The 27,101-nt window shown below is 32.1% G+C and overlaps 1 protein-coding gene across 3 annotated transcripts; it reads right to left on the reverse strand.

Annotated features, from left to right (window-relative positions):
- Positions 1–192: 192 nt before the first annotated feature.
- Positions 193–23,054, reverse strand: LOC143256999 (apicoplast pyruvate carrier 1-like). Of its 3 annotated transcripts, none has more exons than XM_076515031.1 (10): positions 22,743–23,054; positions 12,409–12,681; positions 7,935–8,061; positions 7,200–7,327; positions 5,818–5,944; positions 4,639–4,971; positions 4,240–4,362; positions 3,298–3,507; positions 2,926–3,025; positions 193–2,165 (listed from the first exon to the last, which is right to left on the reverse strand). In XM_076515031.1, the coding sequence occupies exons 2-10, from the start codon at positions 12,666–12,668 to the stop codon at positions 2,074–2,076; spliced, it is 1,500 nt and encodes a 499-aa protein (XP_076371146.1). In that variant the 5' UTR covers positions 12,669–12,681; positions 22,743–23,054; the 3' UTR covers positions 193–2,073. The 3 variants fall into 3 exon arrangements, with proteins under 3 accessions (XP_076371146.1, XP_076371144.1, XP_076371145.1); XM_076515029.1 differs by having other exon boundaries at positions 12,409–12,697; XM_076515030.1 differs by lacking the exon at positions 22,743–23,054 and adding an exon at positions 13,151–13,243 and having other exon boundaries at positions 12,409–12,697.
- Positions 23,055–27,101: the final 4,047 nt, after the last annotated feature.

Consider the following 27,101-nt stretch of genomic DNA (forward strand, 5'->3'; position numbering starts at 1 on the left):
TACCTTGTAGAAAGATATACGTTAAGATGTCCATCCAGTGCACATGAATATTTAGAAAAAATAATGCATATGGCTGAAAGGGCGTGTATATTTGGTGGGAGAGGGATTCGAATCTGCGTCTGTCAGGTTTTGAGTCAAGCGTCATAACCCTTAACTGATACAGAACCTAATGAATCACCGATTGCTAGTTCATTAGTTATAAAATGCTTCTCTAAGTTTATTTTTTTCATATTCTCCTCTATATATACCACCCTAAACGTCCAGTTTCTCAACTTTCTAAAATTTCTAGATATTGTATTATGCGCCCATTTATAAATGTACATCTAAAACAAAACATTAAAAATAGCTTACAACAATAGAAAAGTCGTACTTACTTTTACATTCAATAGAAGTACTAATATTTCACATAAAAAACGCTGAAATAACAGCAATTTCTTGATTTAATTTGAGAAACGAAGTTATAACAGAAATTTATAAAAATGCATAGTAATTTATTTAAAATAATTTATATAAAATTATTTTCGACATACTTCTCTATGGAATAGAAAATATTTATGCGAATAAAAGGTTTTTAGTGGTATAATTTTTGTGTTCGATGATGTTGAACAGCAGTAATTTAACGTATATAACACACAACGTTAAAATAAGATACATGATGAAAAATATTTTAACTAAGGTCAGTATATGACTACTAAAATGTTAACTCTACACGTTTTGGCTTTGCAACGTCATTTTCGGGAGTAAATTGTAAGACATAATCGTATCTGATTATAATTTTTGTCTATTTTTCGGTTAAGTAGACTATGAGTTCTTTACATGTTTTAAGCTCCGCGTTTTAGGGAGGGCTACCCCACAATTTTGATTAAATATTCGCCGGACCTTCATCTCTTTCGAATAATAAACGTAGAATAAAATTTTAGTGGTCATATATCGATCTTAATTTAATTAAAATGTTTTTAATTGTATACCTATTTTAACAATGTGTGTTATTATTTTTATATTACACACAACTGCTAAGAAATAATGCTTAATAATTTCGTGTTAGATGAAAATTACAAAGAACAAAGGTTTGGTTATCACAAAGCTTATATTGTACGGGATCTTTGGGTTCAAAATCTATAAAGTTCTAATAAAAAAATGTAAGCTGCAATTGTTTTAGCAAAATAAATTGTTAGTACAATGAGTTATACACGTTACAAACATTTACTTTGAGTTAATTTTATCAATATTTGTACCAGCTGCTAAAACATATGGAAATATAGGCCATTGATGTTTTACGTCAGTCGAGATTTGTACAAATTGCTGACGGTTACCGTGTCCGTACACTGTAAGTTCACAACGTAATTATTTTAATATTTCGTTCCAAAAATAAAACTAGTAGATGACATTATTTAAACTTTGACAGCAAATTTCCTGAAATAATGTTCTAAATAGTGACTTAATCATATAGATATGTTAATAATAATACACACAATCTTTGGACATAAAGTATGTACCTAATAGATAAAAAGGTATACATCCATGTATAAGATATGAAATTATATTATATGAAGGTGCTTAATGAAGAGAAAAAGCGGGTAAAGTAAAAATATATTTTTGCTCAACAATTTACTTTAAGTTTTCATCAAAATGTAGACACTGTAAGTCCAGTCTTAAAGAAGCTATATACTTGCATTCTAGTACACTACACTGCACTACAATATTACACGAAGGCGTAAGAACGCTTATCAAATATTAAGTCAGATATTATCGGATAACATTGTACTAAAGTAATTTGCCTTACTAGATTGTTGATAAAAGTCTTTATCAGAATATTGACAGATGAAAACAATATAATGAAACTATACAACGTAAATACTGTACAAGAAGCGAATACTGGATTAAAGAAACCTAATGCACATTTTTCTCTCACTATACTTTAAGATGATTTAAAAAAACCTTTATTAGAAATGTTACAGGGGAAAAAAAACATGATAATACTTTATTGTGTATTGATTACCCAGGATAGTGAAAATTAAAAATATCTGAGAAGTAGAAAATATTAAAAAATCACTTCTCATATTCATCAGCTTCTTAACGAGTCCGTTCTTTGTTTCCATCAAAGCTACTTGATATTAATGGTTTTGTGCGATGGGTTTCAGGGAAAAGTATAGCAACAAGAATCCCTATCAAAGAACAGAAACAGATATTGAAAATTAAAAGTAAACCTTATTTACGTTTTTCACAATCACAAAATTTAGGTTCTTTAATACATAAAGTATTTTATTGTAATTTATATTGAAAACATAATATATAGCACATTGAACCAATCTCATAGTAAATATACACTGACATTCACTTTGAACTCCCTGAGTAACTGAACTAATTTTAATAACTATGTTTCCGATAAGATAACAATATTAGGATTAGTGCAATTTTTAACACGACATTTGTTTGCCTCCGGTCCTTTAGACTTCATCCATCAAGAGGAGCATATAATAGGACTTCAACCACTTTATGTTCAACATGTCCATTACAATTAGAGTTTTACCGTACAGAATAGTGTACTACAATTAACCATAACTGAATACCAAAGGTTATTAGAGCAGCTTGGATACATGTAACATAATGTTTTTCAAGTTCTTGGATGCATCAGATTTCTAAAGTTTCAAATACTATAAACATAAATTAGTTTTGTCGTTTTCTATAGAAGTATGAGTGAGATATTTACAATTAAATATACATTATGCCACGACTTAGATTAAACTGTTCTGACAGCACATTTTAAAAATAAAGTGATTTTTCATTGCCACCTTTATATAATTTAATATCATACATAAAGGAAAGGTACTACTGAAAAAAATAATGAAAAAATAAAATAAATCCGTATTTTGAAAATACACCAAATAAAAACACATTCTTGGAAAAAGAACAGCTGATTCTGACCTGTGAATGAGACAGATGCTGTCATACAAAATGTAGCAAACCATCCCAAAGAAAGAGTAATACGATGGAGAACTAGAGGCCAGAGGAAAAAGGAAGCCGTCTGGAATAAAAAGACATGAAATATTAGTTAAAACTCAAACGGTTTAGATTATGTAATGCAGCAAGCCATGAATTTTATTTCTGATATTTTCAAATCTAGAAGATAAAATTTGTTTAATGAAAGTAAACCTTTAGTAATGTAGTTGTTCTTTAAACAAATTCAACATTTACAAAACATTTACTTAAATATCTGCTATCTTACGATTCGGTAATAAAAATATTGATATTATGGTGTTTTTATCAACATGTTAGTAATCCTTGCTCTACACTTACTGATGTGAATAGTATCATTCCAAAAATTTCAGCAGTGTATTTCGATCCAAAAACTTCAGCAACAGCAGCCGGAATACAGACAAAAGCAAGAGGAAATGTAGTAAAGAGCCCACAGATCCAGATCATGTACATCACCTTTCCCCCATAAGGTGTCACCACCAAAGTGAACATCAATACCGTCTTTAGTCCCAGCAAAAGGAGAATCGTTAACTGAAAAATTATACATGCATATGTATATATATATATATATTACAGTTATATGTTCTATGGTACTAAAACCTCTCCTCACGCCTATAAATGTAACCAACATGATGCGCAAAGACACTGAATGTTATTGATTGTTTATAGATGGTTTCCTTTTTGCCTCGAAAACTTCAGATATTTGACCAGGAACGTTTATAAAATTCGAACATTATGAACCATTTAATTTCGGCTTATTGACACAGGATATTAGTATTTTAAAAAGACATTATACAACTTCAATAAAAGATTTAGAGCTAGCTAGCTCTGAATTAGGTGAATTCTGTCCACATCAACACGAAATTAACTCGTTCATCGAGAACATTTAATAAGATATCAAGAAAGTTCTAGACTAAAAAGATTACTCAAAGCTGTACAATTGTGAGACTTTTTTATATAGATTTGTAATATCTCTTACTGTAAATTGTGTTTTTTGTACCTTAAAATATTTTTATTTTAAAAAGGAAACTGTGTGCACCAATCATTTTAGAAAGAATTATAATTTGGATACATATAGATATTTATTTAACTTCTAAATTCAAATTCTCACTTAACTCATATTCGGGGTATTTGAAATTGTAATACATAGCAGGTCTTTAGTTACCATTGAGCATTAAAGATTGTATACATTTTACACAAATATTATTTTAGTAATTTATAGTAACAAAATAACTTCAGTCGCTTTAGTTTATACATACTTACTTTGTAAGATAGTTTGTCCTGAATTAAGCCAACAATCACTCGGCTAAGGGCATGAACAACTCCAGCTATAGAACCAATGGTAGACAAAAATGTGTCATCTTGAATAAACGTCTGTCCATATGTCTGAAAAACAACAATAAAGTTCTCTGGTGAGTGTCGACATAATATTGACGTTGGTACCTAGTTTATAACAACAAGTTATTATTTTCTATTAGTTTTCAACAGTACAATTAATGTTTTCATACATAAGGTTTTGAGTCCATCTCAAAATGGTTTACCATAACAATATCATTTTTTTTTTTGTAAACGTAAATTGTAGTTTCGGAAGTTAAGCGTTTCATGGTAATAACTTCAAAGATTCTTAGAGAAAATAAACTTATACCAAACGTCTTTACTTACCTTATATAAAACATTCAAAACCATGAATGGATAAAAGGAACAAATACAAACTATCGATAAAAGATAAAATTCTTTCATTTTTAGAGCTTCCTTTGGTGATATATGAAGTTTAACTTCATTAGTGTGTGGTTCGTCATCAACGTTCACTTTGGCTGAAGCTTGTTCCAATGATGCACATAAATTTTCGTTATTTATTGTTGTTGTACAGTCCAAGTCTTTTGTAACTGGTCCATTAACTTCTTTACTGCATGAATGACTTGACGTTTCGTTCATATTAGTTAGTTCACTGGAAATTGTTTCTTCCTTTGTTTGAAATATGAATACAGTCGTTTCCTATGTGCAGAAAAATATATGTACCATTCTTTTATTTTTTTTAATATCTCATTAATCAGACATTTTAAGTAACGCTGTTTTCTTTCAAAACACAGCAGTTTGTTTATATTAAATCCCAGCTAAGCTTCATTAGGAAAACATACACTGTAAATTCATTAGTGTTTCTATTTGGTAGTATGAACATCTGTCTTCACAGCTCTGGTTCTCGTCTTTAAGTGTATATCCTAAGAGGTCAGGATTTCTACTGATCAATATAAATAAAGTAACACTACACTTGATAACAAAAGTAGCCGAAATTTTAAAGAAAAAATGCAAATTTTTATTAAAACGTATCTCTGGAAAATATGTTTCATATTATTTATTACTATTTCACAGAAATCCTAAGCTCATTCCAAAAATTATCAAAAAGCTTTAAAACAAAGTGATATTAAACAAGCGAAATCTTTTACAACCATCTTTTGGTGTGATGAGGAGATAATTGTTTTTCAGTTTACTCACGTTTGTGTTTATCAGTCATCTGTGTTTGTGTTCATTGACTAAGCAATATGTATCCGTGCAGAAGTTAAAATATTAAGGTCTGAAATAACGCACTCTTTTGAAAGCATGCCACTACTAGAAAGATATATCTCCAGAGGTTAATCACGTATGATTGTAGGTGAATTATTTATTAAATTTGTTTAAGATTCTTCATATGTCCAAACAGACTTTGCTATTTAGAATAAAAATATTCCAGCTCATTTTAATGAAAACTGGCACTAGTAAGTAAGTCAGACTTATTCAAATAATAGGATTCGAATTGTAGTATAAAATACCATTATTAAAGTTTTTTAATGAAATTTTTCTAACCTGGTATGATTCTCGTGGTGCTTCTTGGTACATAAGTAATCCAATCAGTAGAATTACACCAGTAACACTTGCCATTATCAGAAACAAAACAGGAACACTTTCAATAATTTCATCATTGTAAAAAAATCTGAAAAAATATTGAGAATTTAATGGTTAATGATAATCTAAAGTCATTTATAAATTAACACTATATTGATGGAGTTCCACAGCTTTTCTGTTGTATACTCCAGTACGTCACTGCTATGCCAGTGCTGAAAAAACAAGATGTATCTTTTATGTAACATAAATGAATACGTCATAACTTTCTGAGCAAGAAGTATGAAAGTGTTACGTATTATAATTTACCTCGGACGAGGCTCCTACTTATTATGTTACGTAAGTTACGCACTACAATTTCAAAGAGATGGACATTTTTATTTAGAAGGTAATTGAATGTCAGTATGTATTATATTGATGATATTTGCCAAGAAGATACATAATTTCTTTATAACATGAATATATTTTAATGTACAAATAACAATACAATTTATAATAACGGTTATTACAAAAAGTTATTAAAAATGATGGTTTATATACAACAGTTTTACAAACATACAAAGAATACTGAGTCTTATATCTGGTATGAAACTGGTTCTTTTATCGACGGGCTAGGTCCACGGGCGCCAATTATTTTTATGTTAATGCACAAATACACTTCATTTGACTGGAAAGCTAGCTACCTCTATTTTTCACACTTTATTTTTTTCTGCTGCAGTTATGCGATGGCTTCGTAGGAATACTAACGTCCGAAGTAAATTCACTGAAGTTATGTGGTTTGTAATTTTCGAAATCTATAAACTATTCTTTCGAAATCTATTCTTTCCCTAGTGGTACATCTGTAAATCTATGGGCTTATAAAGACTTATACCAAGCTTCTATACCTAAAAAAATGAACATTCCAAATAACCAGTTGCGTATGCTTGTGTTTAACTACAACCAATGAAACAAGCATATGAATAGCGATAAACAAAACTCTCGGGTAAAAATGATAACTTATGTTCCCTACGCGATATTATATTTTTGACTTTAGAATATTTTCTTCAGTCCGATAGCTAAAACATCAACATTAAAGTAGAACTTTAACTTAAGTAATATAAAAATTTTATATCTGCTATATTCTAAAAAAAATAATTAACACTGGTTTCAAAAAATAACATCTCATATTATCTATGATAATAAAATCTATATTATTTTCTCCTAAGATATTCTAAATATTTGTGACCAATTCAATGAAAAGTTAATACTTAAAGGGAAACGAATTTTGATAGTTTAGTGAAGAAATATACAATAAGTAACAATAAAGGTAAACTTATAGTAAGTGATTACACAAATGTGTAACTTACCCATCAGAAGCAGGTTGAAGATTGCTGGGGTTCACAAAGAATGTCTGTACGCTATTCATTAATATAGGAGTTAAAGATAACCCTGATGCTACTATGCCTGTCACGAGACCTTTGTTTTTGGGAAACCACTGTTAAAAGATTGGTAGTTTATTTTGTACTATGATATTTTAAATACTTAAGCTCAACGTGATATCGTCTCATAAGTTTAAAAAATATCATGTGAACCCTATACCACATGGTTATTTATGGCAAATGTAGGTATTTGTATCTGCAAACATATCTTGCATATTTCAGATGCACTCAGAATTACACAAAACATAGAAGAAAAGAGGAACCACGTATACACTTTAATCATACTTGTGTCTTAATTCCAAGGGGAATAATAACTAGACCACTCTTATAACAGTTTGTACAAATATGACTATTATTAAAATCAAGAAAGTTTTATCAGATTCGACGATTTCGTTAGCTACGTATAATAGTTTAGGCTGTTCATGTATGTATATATACTTTCAAAATTCAATATGACTCAGACGACAGTTTTTCATGTGTATTTATATACTGAAACTTGTGTGATTCTTCTTCTAAAATGTGGAAATATGTTTTCAGCTGTGTAAATAAAATAATTGAATGTTACGTTTTAAATGATTGGAAGGTAAAATTGAACAGTTAAAGAAATTTGTCTTTCGTAAGTAACACTTTATAAAGAAATATTTTCAATGCTATTGTGCTGACCTCTATTGCAATTACTACGGGGTGACCAAAGCACAATATAAAACCTAAAGAATCAATCACTCCATAAGTGATTATCGTAGCTACCAGGCTGTGTTGTATACTCCAGTACGTCACTGCTATGCCAGTGCTGAAAAAACAAGATGTATCTTTTATGTAACATAAATGAATACGTCATAACTTTCTGAGCAAGAAGTATGAAAGTGTTACGTATTATAATTTACCTCTGACGAGGCTCCTACTTATTATGTTACGTAAGTTACGCACTACAATTTCAAAGAGATGGACATTTTTATTTAGAAGTTAATTGAATGTCAGTATGTATTATATTGATGATATTTGCCAAGAAGATACATAATTTCTTTATAACATGAATATATTTTAATGTACAAATAACAATACAATTTATAATAACGGTTATTACAAAAAGTTATTAAAAATGATGGTTTATATACAACAGTTTTACAAACATACAAAGAATACTGAGTCTTATATCTGGTATGAAACTGGTTCTTTTATCGACGGTCTAGGTCCACGGGCGCCAATTATTTTTATGTTAATACACAATTACACTTCATTTGACGGGAAAGCTAGCTACCTCTATTTTTCACACTTTATTTTTTTCTGCTGCAGTTATGCGATGGCTTCGTAGGAATACTAACGTCCGAAGTAAATTCACTGAAGTTATGTGGTTTGTAATTTTCGAAATCTATAAATGTTTCTGGTAAAATTCTGTAGTCGTTCTTTTAATAAGCATTAATTACAATTATAGGTTTACAGTATACTAGCTATAGCGACCAAACAATATTCTATTACTGTCTCTCGGCTAGCTTTTACACCAATTAGGCGAGATTCTCGAACATTCAAAATATTCGAAGATACGCTATTGTTTTCATAAAACATATATTGTTGATTATTACTTTCGAGAATCGTGTACAAATTTAGAGGACAGGCGAGACTTACGCAAACGCATCCAACAATACACCACACTTGCATCAAAAGGCTGAAAGGAATGGGGGTAATTAAAATAAATACTTAAGAGTAAATCCGTTACACCGCATTACATCCTCTGTTCATACACTGCTCACCAGATAGTTCAGCTGTATTTTCATAGCTTCGTCGAATGCGATATGTAATATTAATTAAATATTGAAATATAATGAGCTTTCTTTACATTAAGCTTTCTGAAACGCAAAAATATAAAACTAACTCAAGGCAACGTGATATCGCTAAAGTGTTAACTTTTGTCTATAAAGTTAATAACGGAAACGAGTTACATCTTGTAAAATAGTTAGTAGCATTTTCAAAGTTATATGACAACTGCTTTCTGGATCCTTCTCTGCCGTGCTATAATAGACGACCACGTACTATTTTTAATGTTGTACATGAGGTAAAAACACTGTTTGTATTTGAAATTTGTTGATCTTCAATAATTCGGTATTTTCATACTTCTCCAGATTATTAATCCTTGTTCATAGTCAGTACTCCAACAAAATTTTTTTGTTTATTGAAATAACTTACGTTGATGACAAGCTATGCTAAAGAATGATTTTAGACAAAAACATTAGAAACAGTATAGTCGAAGGAATGTTCGTACCTCTCTCAATTTTTTCGATATTAGCCAATAACGAAGAGATTGAGTCTAATATTCATTTTTGGAGACCCCTCACTACTACAAATATGTCCTAGAAAAACTTCGTATAATAACAGAACAATCCACACTTCTTGGAATTAAGCCTGATGTTCTGTTTCCTCAACTAAAACTAAATCAACAGCTAGTGCAGATAGCCCTCCTGTCCCTAATTTAATAGTGTAAGACTAGAGGGAAGACAGCTAGTCATCACTACCCCCCGCCAACTCTTGGGCTACTCTTTTACCAATGAATAGTGGAATTGATCGTTACTATATAACGCCCCTACGGCTGAAAGGGCGAGCATGTTTGGTGCGACGGAGATTCTAACCCGCGACTATCAGATGAGGAGTCAAACGCCTTAACCAACCTGGCCATGACGGGCCAATTCAATTAGTCGACAAGATGTTCCTAACACATTTTTAATGTAAACTGTAACACAACAAATTGCTCCAACACATTATTGTACAACAAAGGCTATCTTCTCTCTATCTGCTTCATTGATTTACAGTTTCCTATATTCATCCTTAAAGTACAATCTTGAAAATCATTTTCATCCAAATAGACCATTCCGATTGGAATAAATTATTGACTAAAGGTTAAGCATCCTTCATTTTGGCTTCATTTATCTTCTCGCAGATCATACAGAACCTTGAGGACCAATTTATCTTCTTCTTCACAAGTACAACAAACGATAACCATGAAATACTACTTGGCTTTATCACTCCTTGTTTTTTATGGTTTCTAGATCCTTGAAAACCTCAGTATATTTTAAATGTTGAACCTGAATCTCTAGTATCATTATTATTGGTATGAGTCATAAAGTCTGGGCCTTGCAGTGTCAGAGCGATATGTCTGCGTACTTACATCGCTAGAATCTAGGTTTCGCTACTCGTGGTGGGCAAAGCACAGATAGCCCATTGTGTAGTTTTGTGCCTAATTACGAACAAACATAAGATCTGGTGGAGAAGGTATCGTGATCTTCTATAAGTTAATCACGAAATATTTGATATTGATCAAACTGAAATACCTATATAGTTTCTGTCCTTGTCTCTTATAAGTGAGGTGTTAAGTTTTTCTGATTTAAATATTTTGCATTACACTTATTACATTTTGCTTCCAAGATAAATGTTGATTGATGGTCTATTATATTTTCATCAAAATAATTCCCATAACTAACAGAATATTAATGTAATTCTTCGATAAATGTTTAATCACCCATGTTTACTTATACGCGTTGTTTCAATTACACAAACCTTTATATTTAAGTTCCGAAACGAATATAAAATTAACTAACTTACTTACAAACGTACTTGTATACTTTCACGGCGAATTGATCGAATAACTGAATAGCAAAATAGACAGAATAACTTTTATATATTTCAGTAAATATTTTTTTCTAGCTCTGAGCTAACTGATCTCAATCATCACTGATTACTAATATTTTTATTGTGATCTTTTTTCATGATATTCAACGATGTTTCTCATTTCTTAACTTTTACGAACTTTCTCGACCTTATCTTGCAAACATCTGTATTTAATTAAAAAAAACTAAAACATAGCTTGCAAAAATACATTTGCTCAGTAGCTTAGAACTGATAGTTTCTTTAATGATTGTTTATTTGTAAACACAAAAACACGTATGTCTTCTCCAAAAGAGTAGAAATATATTAAACTTACTTTATTGTGTGCTCTGCTTTTTCTCGAAAGGTTTAAAAGAATTAGTTTAAGTTCGTTATTCCTTAGAACAACGAATTATAATCTATAGAAAATACAAATAAAATTATTTGATGGTACTGAAAAGTTAGTTCTTGTGTTTTTCAAGAATTCTGTCATATATTCAGAGTTGTTGAAAGCAGAGATTTCAAATTATTGGTTTGAAATCAAATTGAGCTTTGTTGAACCGCTCTGAACCAACACATTTTGTTTTCTTATTATTTACATAACACATTCCTTTTAAGTCTAATTTTTTACACAAGCTCACAGACACTACCATAAAAATATCTGTATAAACAATATCGTATAGGATTATATTTACATTCATCTAAATCAACGTTGTCACTGAATGAAGTAAAGAGACAGTACATCCAGGGTCGAAAGATAACAAACAAAAAACTTTGACAACTAGCAAAATCGAAAATAAAAGTATCAAATAAATATAAAATATATCACTTTTCATTGACACAATTAAGAAATATGTGCTTCGCTAGAGCCTATGTCATGACATTAACGTTAGTGAAGAATACTACATTGATATTAATGTCAATAAATATTACAATATATAAAACTAATCAAGAAAAATTACCTAATTCCAAGATAATACTTAAACATCTGAAGTTAAACAATTTCAAGATGAATATCAATATCAAGTAGTAATCTGAAATGATACATTTTAACTACATCTTGTGAAGTGTAACTAGTTTAAGATCAAGGCAGACATTTGTTTTTGAGATGAGATCGCGAAATTACATCTAATGTGATAAACTAACTTACATAATACTTCACACATTAATACATGTGCGTTACCGCTAGAGGAAGTTTGTATCTGTTTCATAATATGGCCATATAAAACTAGAACGTGCTCTGGCTAAAATGTGAATCTGCACTTTAATATACCTAAAACTTTATAGTTGAACTAAACAATAAAAGGAATAATAAATGAACAGCAAACAAATGTATAATAAAATGAAATTGGAACTTACTATCTCACATTACTCGTAAACAACTTGAACAGCAACATGCAGGATTATAGGCTATGTAATATCGTTCAAGTGTTAACTTTTCTGCATAAAGTTAATAACGGAAACGTTATGTATATATGGACACTAAAATAAATTTGCATCTTACCAGAAAATAAAAGAACCAATAATCATGCTCCAACGACGTCCTATGAGACAACCTAGTTTTCCTCCAAAGTAAAGCAGTGAACTTGTTGAGATAAATGCATAGAAAATCCAGCTAGTTTCTTCATATGTTATGTCCTTGTTGATTCTTTTTCTCAGGTGAGAAGTTACATAAGGAGTGAGGTTTCCAAACGTTAGTAGTGTACCGATGGCCAGATAAATCAGGAAACATCCAAAAACAGATATCAAGGGTCGAACGTCCATTTTGTTATCTTTTCTACACAAATAATGTTCTAAAGATATAAAAGTGATGATCTGTTCTTACGAAGAGCTTTGGTAATACAACTAACCATACTTTCCACCATACAATTTGACTAAAAGTGAAATTTAGCTCTTACTGAAAAACTTATATATACTTTGCTAATCTTAATAAAACAGTAGTTTCGATTTTAGTAAACTATAAGATATAAGTAAACGGTAGATGTTATTCTAAAAATAGCTTTGAAAATGAAACATTACATGAATTAAAAAGTAACAAAAAACTAATAACGTAATTTAAAAAGTAACGTCAGATAATAAAGTGGCATCTAAACAATTATCGTAAACAATAGATATTTCTTAACTTTGTGAAACTACTAAATTAGAAGTGATCTTGAGAGGATTTAAAAAGTAAACTTTTGAGGTTTATATTCTCATTGTCCCGAATTAATTTCCACAATTGATATAAGTAAATAATACATATTTACAGATCCCGGTATTATTTCTTTCTTAATTTTGAAACAAATATTATGTAAGACATGTTGCTTCAAAGAAATGGCTTCAACTTTACTGTATGTGTTACATGTCTAGTACTTTTACAGTTATATAAATACCGCTATAAAAAGTAGATAAACAAAACTGAATGACGTAAAATTTGTCGATAACAGAATGATATAAAAACATATTAAACAAAGTATCAAAGAGACAGTGGTTGTAACAGATACTTGTGTTTAGAAAAATCCCTAACTATCAATATTACATCATGTACAGAGGATAACGTAACCGGTTTGATCTGGCTTGTCAACTGTTAATGAAGTAAAACTCAACTGAATTAGGGATAGAAAAGTTTGGAATGAACTATAGTAGTACACAAATCTAGGAAAGACAGAAAAATGTAAAAACGCGCAAGGGCCCGGTATGGCCAAGCGTGTTAAGGCGTGCGACTCGTAATCTGAGAGTGTCGGGTTCGAATCCCCGTCGCGCCAATCATGCTCACCCTTTCAGCCATGGGGCATTATAATGTGACAGTCAATCCCACTATTCGTTGGTAAAAGAGTAGCCCCAAAGTTGGCGGTGGGTGGTGATGACTAGCTGCCTTCTCTCTAGTCTTACACTGCTAAATTAGGAACGGCAAGCGCAGATAGCCCTCGAGCTTTGTGCGAAATTCAAAAAACAAAAATGCGCAATGAAAAAAAAATGTTTGATAAGAAAACCAAGTAATAATAATATTGTCTTTAATGTTTAGAACAGTTTTAAGCCAGTATAGAATTAAGGCATTTTGACGGTATTTATACACAAATATTTATGATATTTGAAATCTCAGGACATGATTGGTCACAATTCATTCATTATTTGATGCAATACATAAAATTTCAAATAAACTGTTTTTTACAAGCTACATGTATATACTGAAAATCTCTGGTTCCAGACGTGGTATTACCAAATAACTGAGTTGTGTGTGTGCATTATAAGACAATCAATTAACAGTAGTCACTTTAAGTGGTGGATGCAACTGACTATTTGCCTACCTGTAGAGTTCATTCTCCAAAATTAGATATAATTAATTATTTTGTATTCACAAGATCAAAAATTAACAAATGTTCACAAGACATACACTGTTATCTATTAAAACACTTTATGCTAGTTCTAATGAAAGTAAAGCATCATTGAAAAAGGTCTCGTGCAGCCACGTTTTTGGATCATAACATTGTCCTACCTCTGTATTTGCGAAGTCCCAAACAGCAGGCTAATACAATCACACACAGCGTTAATACCAGCGCTAACTGGTGACAGTAAAGGTAAAATAAACAAGATAGGGAAACAAGAAAAACAGCACTTTAATATCTCCAAACTTAACCAATCTGACATTAGGAAATAAGCTGTTTTTTTTTTAAGAACAACCTCAAAGTTCTAGAAATGACAATCTATCACTTTAACAAATTTGTTAACTTTGGGTTAGTGGTTCTTTCCAACCTTGGATTTTCCAGTTTTCAGTACACTAGCACATGTCTAGAGTGTAATTATTACATTTTATGTATATATTTTTTGGCAATAAAGGTGCGTGAAATATAGAGTTTTAGATTTATATTTCAGCATTGGGGCGCGATAATATGGTTAAAACACAACCATCGCCTATTGATCTGTTGTGTAAATATATTTCATACAAACTAAAGACTTCTGAAATACGATATACATCGCGTGCGGTAAATTTAGCGAAACAAGTAAATTAAAGAATCTTTAACTTCGGTTCCTAATTAAACACTCTCGAGCCGGGCCTCAAGCAGTAAAGAAATCTGGTCAAAAGTCAGTTAAGAGTTTTCTATACTAATGGGTGCTGCCCTTTTGCCCATTAACATCGTCTAATTGAAGCTCAAATTACGTGCCTGACTGGGTTTTGTGAGATTTAAAGTAAAATGATTACACATAATATATTTTTACTTTTACATTTACAAATGTCATGTTTAATTTATTAGTGCAAGGCACAAATTGTTAGTTATATCGCTTTTACTTTACGAGTTCATGATGGTATTTCAATGACACCGTGTTTACTCATTATTTTGTATTGAACGTGAGCTAATTTGGAAAATATTTATTGCTATGTGTGCACATGATGAAAACGTCATTGACTAAAACATTTTGCAAGTTCACTAAGTATATTTATAGAGGCTAAACCCTATATTAACATGGCCAAGCGTGTGACTCGTAATCTGAGGGTCGTGGGTTCGCATCCCGGTCGCGCCAAACATGCTCGCCCTTTCAGCCGTGGGGGCGTTATAATGTGACGGTCAATCCCAGTATTCGTTGGTAAAAGAGTAGCCCAAGTGTTGGCGGTGGGTGGTGATGACTAGCTACCTTCCCTCTAGTGTTACACTGCTAAATTAGGGACGGGTAGCACAGATAGCCCTCGAGTAGCTTTGTGCGAAATTCCAAAACAAACAAACCCTATATTAACATCACACGGGGATCTTATTTCAGAACTTAAGATACTTTTTATATATATTTAAACGTCAGCAATCTACTGATATATCAGCTATGTTCAACATATCTGTACCTTTATAAAGATGTATTTCTTCGCAATCAAAACATGCAGTGTGTTGTGATAAAGATAATTTATTGCAAGAGGTAGTCCGTGTTCATTTACTGCCATCCACTTTTTCTTCTACATCATTTAATGACTTTATAGCTTATGTGAGAAAAATAACAGTAAAGTTGGCAAACTTGAAAATGTTATATGAGGTCGTTTCTCTACTATGGAAAAATGTTATAAAACTATAAGATAAATTTTCAAAAGTTGTCATAACCTTTGATCTGCGTGAAAGAGATAGCATCAAGTCTTTCAAACGACAGTGAAAACTGATCCCATTTCTGTTGAGATCAATATCACCTTGTCAACAAGGTAACATTCAATTCATTATTCATTGAACGACTGAAGACTGTCTATTTTGTTCCTGTGTCTATGAATGTTTGAGATGGATATAGCAATCGAAATTCGTTAGGTTAGCAACTAGTAATTGAGTAAATATTCTTTATCTAGAATCCAGTAAATAAATAACTGATTATTATATCTTACATGATAATTACGCTGCAGTAGCAGGTGGCAAAAAAAATCACTCTGACGTTATAAAAAAATCCTGATATTGTTGCATGTACTGCCATCCATTACCTAAACACGTTGCAACATTGTGAAGTTTGTGGACTGTATCTTCAGTGGCAATTGATAGTCTTTATGTATATTTCCGACTCATTCATTTGACATTGATATGAGCATGGAACATACCCAACCTTATCATCTGTAAGTACTTTTATTGGTTGTAATATCACGAGTTTGAAAAACTGCGGATTCTGAAAGGTATTCTAGCTTCAACCAAAGTTCTCATAAATTTTGACATAATATTATATTCATAAACATTATTTTTAGATAAGAAACGGTTTATCCGCCATGGTTTGGTTATGATAGGTTTACTAGTAACAGAATATGTATTCATCAGTATCACGAAATAAAGATAAGCCTCATCTTGTGATAAATTCATTGGTGGTATTTGCAGCATAACTGTTGGGTATTTCCTGAGTTTGGTAGGGATTCTCAACCTTAGCAGAAGCAGTTACCATGGTGACCAACTACGAAGTGCTAATTCTGAGGCAGTTAATAGAGGAAAAGATATCAGTGATGTCTATCATAGCTATATTCTAGCAGTTCTCAATATTCAGTCGGCCCGGCATGGCCAGAGTATAAGGCACTCGACTAGTAATCTAAAGATCGCGGGTTCTAATCCCCGTCACACCAAACATGTTCGCCCTTTCAGACTTTGGGGCGTTTTAATGTTACGGTCAATCCCACTATTCGTTGATAAACGAGTAGCCTAAGTGTCGGCGGTGGGTGGTGTTGACTAGCTGCCTTCCCTTTAGCCTTACACTGCAAAATTAGGGAAGGCTAGCGCAGACAGCCTTCGTGTAGCTTTGCACAAAATTCAAACTAAACCAAACCAAACCATATTCACTCATCCACACAGCATTGAGCTAGACCTGTATCGAAATTTAAACATCCAACTATTCATCCTGATATTGCAATGAAACAGACATTGGCTAAATAGGGATAATTGAGTCTACCTGAAACTACGTGTAATGTGAGAGATGACTTTAACTTTTCTGATTCAATCTGTATAATGTATTCACAGTTTTTGAGAGTCCAGTGAAACTTACATCGTTGGGACACTAATGAGATAAATCACTAGTATATTTCAGTAATGGTTTTGATGTTTAACTCTATATTAAATTCGAAGGCTGAGAAGATGAAACGATAAATTAAGTGCAGAAGTACAGTTACGACAGAAAGTGTTCGTAACCCCTGCGTCCCGAGTGGCTTTTTGCTCATAACTTAAAAAAGGATCACGAGTTATGCAAATAGAAGTATATTATATTATAAATATTATAGTAACACACTTCTACATCAATTTTATGTAAATTAAACGATAAATAAACTGTTTATAAACAAGTAACCAAAAGTAGGAGGAGCAGAAAGTGTTCGTACAGTTCAGAACGTGTGAAAAAGCTGATATTCCCGTAAATATTTTGTTTAGTTTGGCGAATAAACTACATTATACCATTCCAGAACTAGACACTTGGTTCATAATTATTGGAATTTAGCCAGCAAAAATTTTATTTCCGGCAATTTAGCGCCGTCTCCCTCATTATCTGCTTGGTCATCATGGCGAACAGGAAACAACTGTCCAGTGATTTAAAAAAAACGAATAATTGTAAAATACAAGTCTTGTGTGTCTCTTTCAAAGCATAATTGCCAAGTTTAAGCTCACAGAATCTACTGTTAACCTCCCTCGTTTCGGACGCCCCACCAAAATTCCACAGAGAACCAAGGGGAAGGTTCTCAGAGAAGTTAGTAGGAATCCTCGCTTAACACGTAATGGCATACAGAAACTGGTAAGTGAAACTGGAGTTGAAGTAAGCACCTCTACAGTTACAAACATGTTACGCTATTCTGGGTTCAAAGCATGCCGGCCTAGGAGAACTTTATATTTAAAGCCTGTTCATTTAGAAGCACGATTGAGGTATGCAAGAAAGCATGTATATAAGCTCTTTACCTATTGGAAGAGTGTTCTTTGGTCAGACGAGACTAAAATCGAACTTTTCGGCCACAATGATGTTCGATATATTTTCCGTAAGAAGAAGGAACAAAATCTTCCAAAGAACACCGTCCCTACAGTTAAACACGGAGGTGGCTCGGTCATGTTATGGGATTCCTTCAGCTCTTTTGGTGTAGGCAGCATTCACCGCGTCAACGGAATCATGATAAAAAGAAGAGTACGTTGATATATTAGGCACTTATATCAAGAATGATGCTCGGAACTTGCGGCTTGGGCGTCGTTGGATCTTCCAGCACGACGATGAGCCTAAGCACACATCGAAATATGTGTAATTCTGGTTGCAGAGGAACCATATAAGCGTTTTGAAGTGGCCATCGCAGTCACCCGATCTCAACCCATTTGAAAACGTTTAGCATGAGTTGAAGACCAGGGTTCATCAGCGTCATCCGACAAACTTGCAAGAGTTGGAGGCCTTCTGTAAAGAAGAATGGAAGAAAATACCAGTCGAGTACTGTCAAACAATCATGGAGAGCTATGAGGAGAGATTGCGCCAAGTAATTCATCTGAAAGGCTACACAACTGACCATTAAAGTAGACGCATGAACACTTTCTGCCCCTCCTATGTTTGGTTATTTGTTTATAAACAGTTCATTTGTCGTTCAATTTACATAAAAAATTATGTAGATGTGTGTTAGTATAATATTTATAATACATCATACCTTCATTATCGTAATCGTGATACTTTTTAAGTTATGAAGAAAAAACTACTCACGACGCAGGGGTACGAACACTTTCTGTCGTAACTGTAAAGTACGTTTCAAACAGCAAGCAAAACAAGGTTTGCATATGCACATAGGAGTGGGGTTTCTCAAGCACATTTTAGGGAAGTCGGTAGGTTTTATAGACCTACTTTAGATATCCATTTTGAGAGATTGGCATCATTCTATGATGAAAGAAGAAGTCCACAGATTTATTTGTATTTTTATCATATTATCATTGTTTTGTGACCAACAGAAGTAAGAAAGCAGTGACATTGTTCAACCTTACAGAAACTGAGATTCACTTTTATTGCATCGAAAAATGCATTCAAGCAGTTTAAGCTATAAATGTTTCATTAGTGAATGTTTCAGTGCTTGTCTGTCTACACGATAAGTTACTGCTAGACACTGACATAGGTGAATGCAGAATCGTAGAAATGTTATTGTAGTTGAACGATAGAATATAAAGTCTAATAATGTATGCTTGTCTTGTGATCACTGCTCAAAAATGCATATAATATAGAGCAAAGTAACAACTGCTTTCAGTTGTGGTTTTAGAAGTTATGATAGAATGTTCACATTCTGGGTAAACTATGTTTTGTTGAAGTGGACAATGAGCTTTAAAAATTTGGAAGGGATGACAGTATACTGAGACACTGTTTCAAGATTATGACTGTGCAATAGCTTATCACCTAGACATAATTAACGGACAGACTTTTTCACTACAAGGCGAGATGGAACTACAGCAACGTCAGGCTAAAGTGGTGAAGATTCTAGTGTTATATAAATGTCACAGAAACTAATTCAGGTAGAACATCTGAAGGAACTCAATCTAACATGGTTGTTTCTTCCCATGCAGCAGTGAAGCTTGTTCTAGATAATAGAGGACCATTGCATGGAAGCACATAATCTATGACACATATACAGTCTACAGGAAGGTGATATGTAGTGGTGCTCTGAACCACTAACCCGGATTTTGTCAACTGTGTTACAAGTTAATTGTCTCCAGAGTTGAATGACATTGTAACACAAAGACTGGAGGACAAAAGGTTTCACCACGAACTGTGTTAATGGTGGTTCCTCTGTACACATTGAGGCTGCGATGTTTGGCAGTGTGGTATGTGGTGCCCAGAGAAAGAACTGACTAACACAGAATAAGCTACAACATAAAGTTGTGGGGACCCTCCTCAATATAATAACTCTGAAATTCACTAGTGTACTGTACTCAAAGATATTTTAAGAGGTAATTGATACATTGTAACTTTTTTAGAATTATTGTCAGTTATTATTTATTTCCTGTTACCAGAAATGTAAATGAGAAAAGCTTGATGGCTCGAGAGGACGCTACCGTCGTAAAATAATTGATGATGGAATTAGATGAAATCTGTTGTAAACACCCATTCATATTGTTATATATAAACAAGTATACTTCATGATTATACACATTACACAAGTTTTTCATGAATATTTGATAGGAGAATGTTCCAGATTTGATGTTGAATCATTTGCCAGGTAGTGAATTTTTATCAAAGATATAAAATGTTTTTTCTTTGTTTGATTTGTAGCGCCCGGCACGGCCAGGTGGATTAAGGCGTTCAACTCGTAGTCTGAGGGTCCCGGTTTCGAATCCCGTCACACGAAACATGCCCGCCCCTTCAGCCGTGGAGGCGTTATAATGTGATGGTCAATCCCACTATTCGTTGGTAAAAGAGTAGCCCAAGAGTTGGCGGTGGGTGATGATGACTAGCTGCCTTCCCTCTAGTCTTGCATTGCTAAATTAGGGACAGCTAGCGCAGATAGCTCTCGTGTGGCTTCGGGCGAAATTCAAAAAACAAAACAAACTTGATTTGTAGTGCATATGTTTTCTTTATTGTACACACTTTTGTTTCTGTTGGTTAACTTAAGATTGCCATCTACTATTTGCACAAATCATTAATTTATTATTCTTCATATATTTATTGTGTTTTGGTAATAACATTGAGGGTTATATTAATAAGTATTTAATTTTTGATACGCGTTTTACTTGACTTGCGCAGTCAATGTTTCAACAGTTTATAAAAATAATTATTGTTTGTTAGTAGTTTCATGAGAAAATGGATTCAGCTTTGTTGCTCTTTAAATATAACTGTATATATAATATAAAATGTGTTGTAACATTCGACTATTTCCCACATCATGTGTAATTAAAATGGTTTCCGATTCAACAGTGTATTTATGGTAATTAAAATTAGATAATTTAATAATGCAAAGAAACATACTTTGTAAACTCCAAAGGTAGAACTTTCATTTCACCAATATTTATTGGCAAAGTTTTTTATATACTATAGTGTTTTGAATATATACTGAAAAACAACCAAATATGTGATTACTCATACAATAATTTTGGAACCTCTAAAATTTAGAGTCTAAATGTATTTCGTATTTTTTTAGCGTAATTGCAACATTTTTAACAAATATTGGGTATTATGTAATTACTAATAACAAAAGAGCAACAAATATGACTTTAAAATATGGAATTCTTAAAATTAGAAATATAAAATGAAAGCTCTTTTGCCAAAAGTTAATTCAGAAATAGTGCATTTTTTAAATTAGTTATTTAATGAATATAATTCTCTTATTAGTTTTTATATTTCGTATGATGAAATTCTAGAAGAGTTTCAGTTTCTTGATGATGTTTGTTTTGTTTGTTTGTGAATTTCGCACAAAGCTACTCGAGGGCTATCTGTGCTAGCCGTCCCTAATTTAGCAGTGTAAGACTAGAGGGAAGGCAACTAGTCATCACCACCCACCGCCAACTCTTTTACCAACGAATAGTGGGATTGATCGTTACATTATAACGCCCCCACGGCTGAAAGGGCGAGCATGTTTGGTGCGACGGGGATGCGAACCCGCGACCCTCAGATTAGTTTTTTGATGAAATATATCATAGATACAAACATGTCATTTCTTTAGAGAAACAATATGAAAATGAAAAGCTAATCAAATTTCACTTAATACATTACAGTACAGGAAAAAGGAAACTTAAAATACCTAAAAGCTAAGCACGTTTATACCAAGCTGATTAACAACTTATCTTAATTATTTATGTGGTATTTTTTTATTATTATGTTTTGCTATGAGAGCAGAATTTTCATGTGGAGAAGTTTATGTTTTGTTTTTGAATTTTCTATTCTGCTATCTGCGTCCCTAACTGAGCCATGAAACTAGAGGGAAGGCAGCTAGTCAGTACCACCACCGCCAACTCTTGAGATACTCTTTTACCAAGAACTAGTGGGATTGATAGTCATTTATAACGCTCCCACGGCTGAAAGGGCGAACATGCTTTGTGTGACGATTATTCGAACCCGCTAATCTCAGATTACGAGTCGAGTGTCCTAACCACCTGGCGACCCCTGGCTCATAGGAAGAAAGAGAAATTAAGAGTGAAAATAATTAAAGTCAATGTAGTAATGAAAGTTTGTGTGTTCTTTTAATTTATTCAATTTAGTTAATTTTAAATTTGGATATCCCTGAAGTAAAAGAATCTACCAATATTAAAGTTTCGTAAATAATTTTGTCATTTTACCACTACAATTCTAATTGTACTTTCCACGTTAAAAACTACGAACTTCAGCCCTGATTCTTCACGTTACCTTTTTATGCAACAAAGAAGTGTTGATTATAACATTCTTTCTGGTTATTATCACCCACTTAAGAAAATGCGATATACAATTAGCACTCACCTTGCTGTCTTTCGTTAAAATTCGTTCAAAATACTGTTAGTAGAGTTTTGAAAAATCACTGAACTGTTTTGGAAGCACACGACAACATTTATATTTTTTCTATAGATATCACAACTACTTCCAGGTTACGTTAGGTAAAATCAACCATTTATGTATCGAATAAACTTCAACTAATATGATATTAAGTTGACAAATAATGATTTATAAGCATAAAACAAAGCATTAATGTGAGAACGTATTAAATACTGAAAGATAACATTGGTCTGTTTGCTTCTGGTTTGATCTATAGCTCAGTATGTAATGGTTACATGCATGTTCAAAGAGAAAAGAAGAAAACGTTTATTGATAAGGAATATTCCCCTAGCGACAAGAGTATAATTACAAACAAGGCCAAGGACGGTCAAGTGCTATTTCACACAGTTGAAACCGTTTCCTTTTGGTTAGAAAATATTTCCCAAACTAAAACAAACAAACATAAACTTAGGCCCTAATTTGTTTTTTCTGAGAATTTTATCTTAACTAATGTGAAAAATCTTATTTCTTGTACGCTAGTTAATACTTAACACTGTTTTAAAACAATAATGTACAAGATGCAGTGGATTATATATGATGATAAAAATTTGATTATTTTCTTCCAAGATATTCTAAACAATTATAACTGATATAATTTATGAATAATACCTAAAATAAAAACAAGCAAAAATATTGAATAAAAAGTAAAATACGGTACAAGAAAACTGAAACCTTAGTCGGCGTTTTAATTCAAGAAACATCATGTGAGTCTACAGAAACTTGTAACATACCTATCAGAAGCAGGTTGGAAATTCCTAGGATTCACAAAGAACGTCTGTACACTATTCATAAAGAGAGAAGTTAAAGCTAACCCTGAAACCACTATTCCTGTCACGAGGCCTTTCTTATTGGGAAACCACTGTGAAAAGATTTTGTAGTTTATTAGTTAATGCTTTTAATTATATAAATTAAATGTAATATAATTTCATATATTGATAAGTACATAATATTAACAATTAGATGTGTCATTAATAGTTTCAAAGGTCAGCATTTTTATCTGCTAAAATATTCAGTATATTACAGAGGTACATGAATAATACAAAGTTTTATACAAAAAGAAAGATTAACGTCGTCTAAAAACTGGGCCTGGCATGGCCTAACGCGTTAAGGCGTGCGCTTCGTAATCTGAGGGTCTCGGGATCGCGCCCGAGTCGCGCCAGACATGCTCGCCCTCCCAGCTGTGGGGGCGCTATAATGTGACGGTCAATCCCACTTTTCGTTATTAAAAGAGCAGCCCAAGAGTTGGCGGTGGGTGGTGATGACTAGCTGCCTTCCCTCCAGTCTTACACTACTAAATTAGGGACGGCTAGCACAGATAGCCCTCCAGTAGCTTTGTGCGAAATTCCAAAAACAAACAAAACAAGTCTAAAAACTAGTGACACCTGAATTCAAATTCTCAGCAGAACAATAACTGGATTACTTTCTTAAACTTTGCACAATGTAATTGAATTGAATATATTGAAGAAGTAAAACTTCAAAAAACTTAAAGAGTTATATACTAAATGGTAGTTTAGATTATGGACTATGTATGTGTAAATATTTATACATTTTTAATAAAATCTAAAAGAGAACGTACCCGCAGAGTGAGGAAAGTTTATATGTTATGCATATAATGTTTTATCCGTTGTTGAAATAAAATATATAAACAATATTCTTTAAATTAAAAAAAAATGAAATTAAAGCATTGATACATACTTTCTTTTATTTTTCGTAAAAATATTTTTCTAGTGAGATATTTATAAAACAATTGTTCTCACCTCTATTGCAGTGACTATGGGGTGACCAAAACAACAGACATGGCCTAAAGTACAATCACTCCATAAGTGATTATGGTTGCTACCAGGCTCTGTTCTATACTCCAGTACGTTACTGCTATACCAAAGCTAATAGATAAAAAACTTTTACTCTTTTATAACGTTAATAAATACGTCATAAAATTTTAAACAAGAACTATGAAAGTTAGAAATACGTTACACCAACATTAACAAAAATATATTAGGTGTAGAACTCTCGTTGATATCCCGGAGAAAATAATAATTGAAAAGGCAAAAGTACAGTATCTACTTTCCATTACATTACTTTAGTATTTATTTTACCAACACAGTACCATTATTTTATATTTCTTTCATAAACATCATCATTACGTTTTTGACATATGTTCTCAGTATAGTCATATCTGTTCTCCACTTATAGCATCTAAATCGTTAAACTCACAATGCGGTATCATCATGTTTGGTATTCCTATATTGCAACATCATATTCGTTCGTTGTATATTTTTTTTTATTTTTTTTTGGGAAGAACAATTCCATGTAACGATAAAGTTGGTTGTATTAATTATATTTTGTTTCTTTCTTTCCACGATGTTTACACTTTTTATTCACAAACAGTCTTCGAGATAAATTATCATCATTTCCAAGGCTCCGTCCAAGTTGATGTACAATGTTAGTAAAATTTTTTGAAGAATAACGAGTAATCTGGCTATGTAGCTTTCGGGAATATGAAAATTTTGCAAACCAATACAATGCGTTCATTGCAATGGTATAGAATACAGTCACGTGCTGTTTTTGATGTTGTACTTGTGTTTGCAATGTTATTTAATATTTTAGCAAATTGTTAATATTTTTCCACAATCACCACGTCAACAAAATGTTTTTTTTTTTTTAATAAATATTAATCTAGATGATAATCTATTTTTGAGAATGATTTTATACAAAAAATATGGTAAAGGTCCAAGAAATATTCTTTCCTCACCAGGATTCTTTGGTGTTAGCCAATAATAAATAAATTCAATTTAACATGCATCTGTGGACACTCCCTCTTTTCTGACAATCTGTTCCACAAAACGCATGTATCGATAAAAATATTCAAACTTCTTGGGATTTAGCCTAATGTTTTGTTTCCTCAACCAATTCAGAAATTTTATAAGAAATGTCAAAGGTTTTCATATATTTGAGTAAGTGATCCGAGTAGAACAGAATACATTCCAAACACATGATAAGCGGCTTTCTTTCTTATTTCATCTATCTTTTAATGATTAATGAAAAACCTTCTGGATCAATCTTTCTTCTTTACCAGTGGAATAGATGATGACCAACAATTTGTATTTCATTCTATAACTCCTTGTTTTTTCTTTGATTTACAATTCCTACAAAGCCTCAAAATGTATTATTTCATGTTTTGATTATCCTTATACTGTTTGTTCCATCGATACTCATTAAACCATTAATATTTCAGAACGTACTGAAAAATCTGGTTCTATCTACTAGGCTAACTATCAGTATTACCAGTGTCTTGTTAACAACTTCACTATTACCAAAACAGTCACTAGCCCCACCAAACCTCACGGTACTTTACCTATCAAGTTAAACTTCCTCTTAAACAACTTTCAAGACTCGCGGCCTGTTGTACCCTTGAACGTTTTTAATTTAAGATATATTATAATTTCATGAAAATAATCCTACCGCTACCATCACTGCTGTAAATTGTTATTTAATAAGTTTTTTTTTCGCATTATTTAGTAAGATCTATCCAATAATAAAAAAAAATTAGTGTAATACTTCAATAAACGTTTACTTAAGCCATGTTTACTTGTTTACAGATTTTAACCACATAAACTTTCCAAAATAAATACCGAAAAGAAAGTAGGCTTAACATTACAGTTATCTGATAGATGAATTGAATAGCAAAATAAACACAATAGCTCTCACTTGTATCAGTAAGTATTTTTTTCTAATTTTGCGCTAACTGAACACAATCATCATTGATTATTATATTTACATTGTGTGTTTGTTTAAATAAAATAGATTGAAGTTTCTTGATTTTTAATTTTCATGAACTTAACATGATGCATCCTCTTGCAAACATCTAATATTAAAAAAATGAAAATATAGTTTGCCACAAAACATTTGCTCAATAGCGCAAGAATGACACTCGTAAGAACAAAAACACGTATGTGTGATATAAAACTGTTAAATGTTGTTAAGATTACATTCCTATTTATTCATGAAAGGTTGAAAAGGCTTGGTTTAAATTACATTAGTCCTTAAAACAACATTTATTAGTTTGATATTTAGTTTTTCTTCGTTGTACAGCAGTTGCCAAACATACGATAGTTTCATTTTATCCATATAATACGTATTGCTTTCACACACGCACACGGTCACTAAAGTACAAACACTGCACAAACAAGAATGTATAGAATTGTAAATCTACCCACACACATTGATATTATAACCGAATAAAATAAAGAAGTACTACAAACATTGTCTGATAGCAATAACAAAAAC

This window comes from Tachypleus tridentatus, chromosome 7 (assembly GCF_004210375.1).
Source record: "Tachypleus tridentatus isolate NWPU-2018 chromosome 7, ASM421037v1, whole genome shotgun sequence".
Lineage (NCBI taxonomy): Eukaryota > Metazoa > Arthropoda > Merostomata > Xiphosura > Limulidae > Tachypleus > Tachypleus tridentatus.

Excerpts from the sequence above, each read along its gene's own strand:
- LOC143256999 (XM_076515031.1), bottom strand. The coding sequence starts at position 12,668 with ATGGACGTTCGACCCTTGATATCTGTTTTTGGATGTTTCCTGATTTAT. Across the intron at positions 3,508-4,239 it reads AGGACAAACTATCTTACAAA|TTAACGATTCTCCTTTTGCT; the intron begins GTAAGTATGTAT and ends ATAATTTTTCAG. Across the intron at positions 3,026-3,297 it reads GAATGATACTATTCACATCA|ACGGCTTCCTTTTTCCTCTG; the intron begins GTAAGTGTAGAG and ends TTTTTATTCCAG.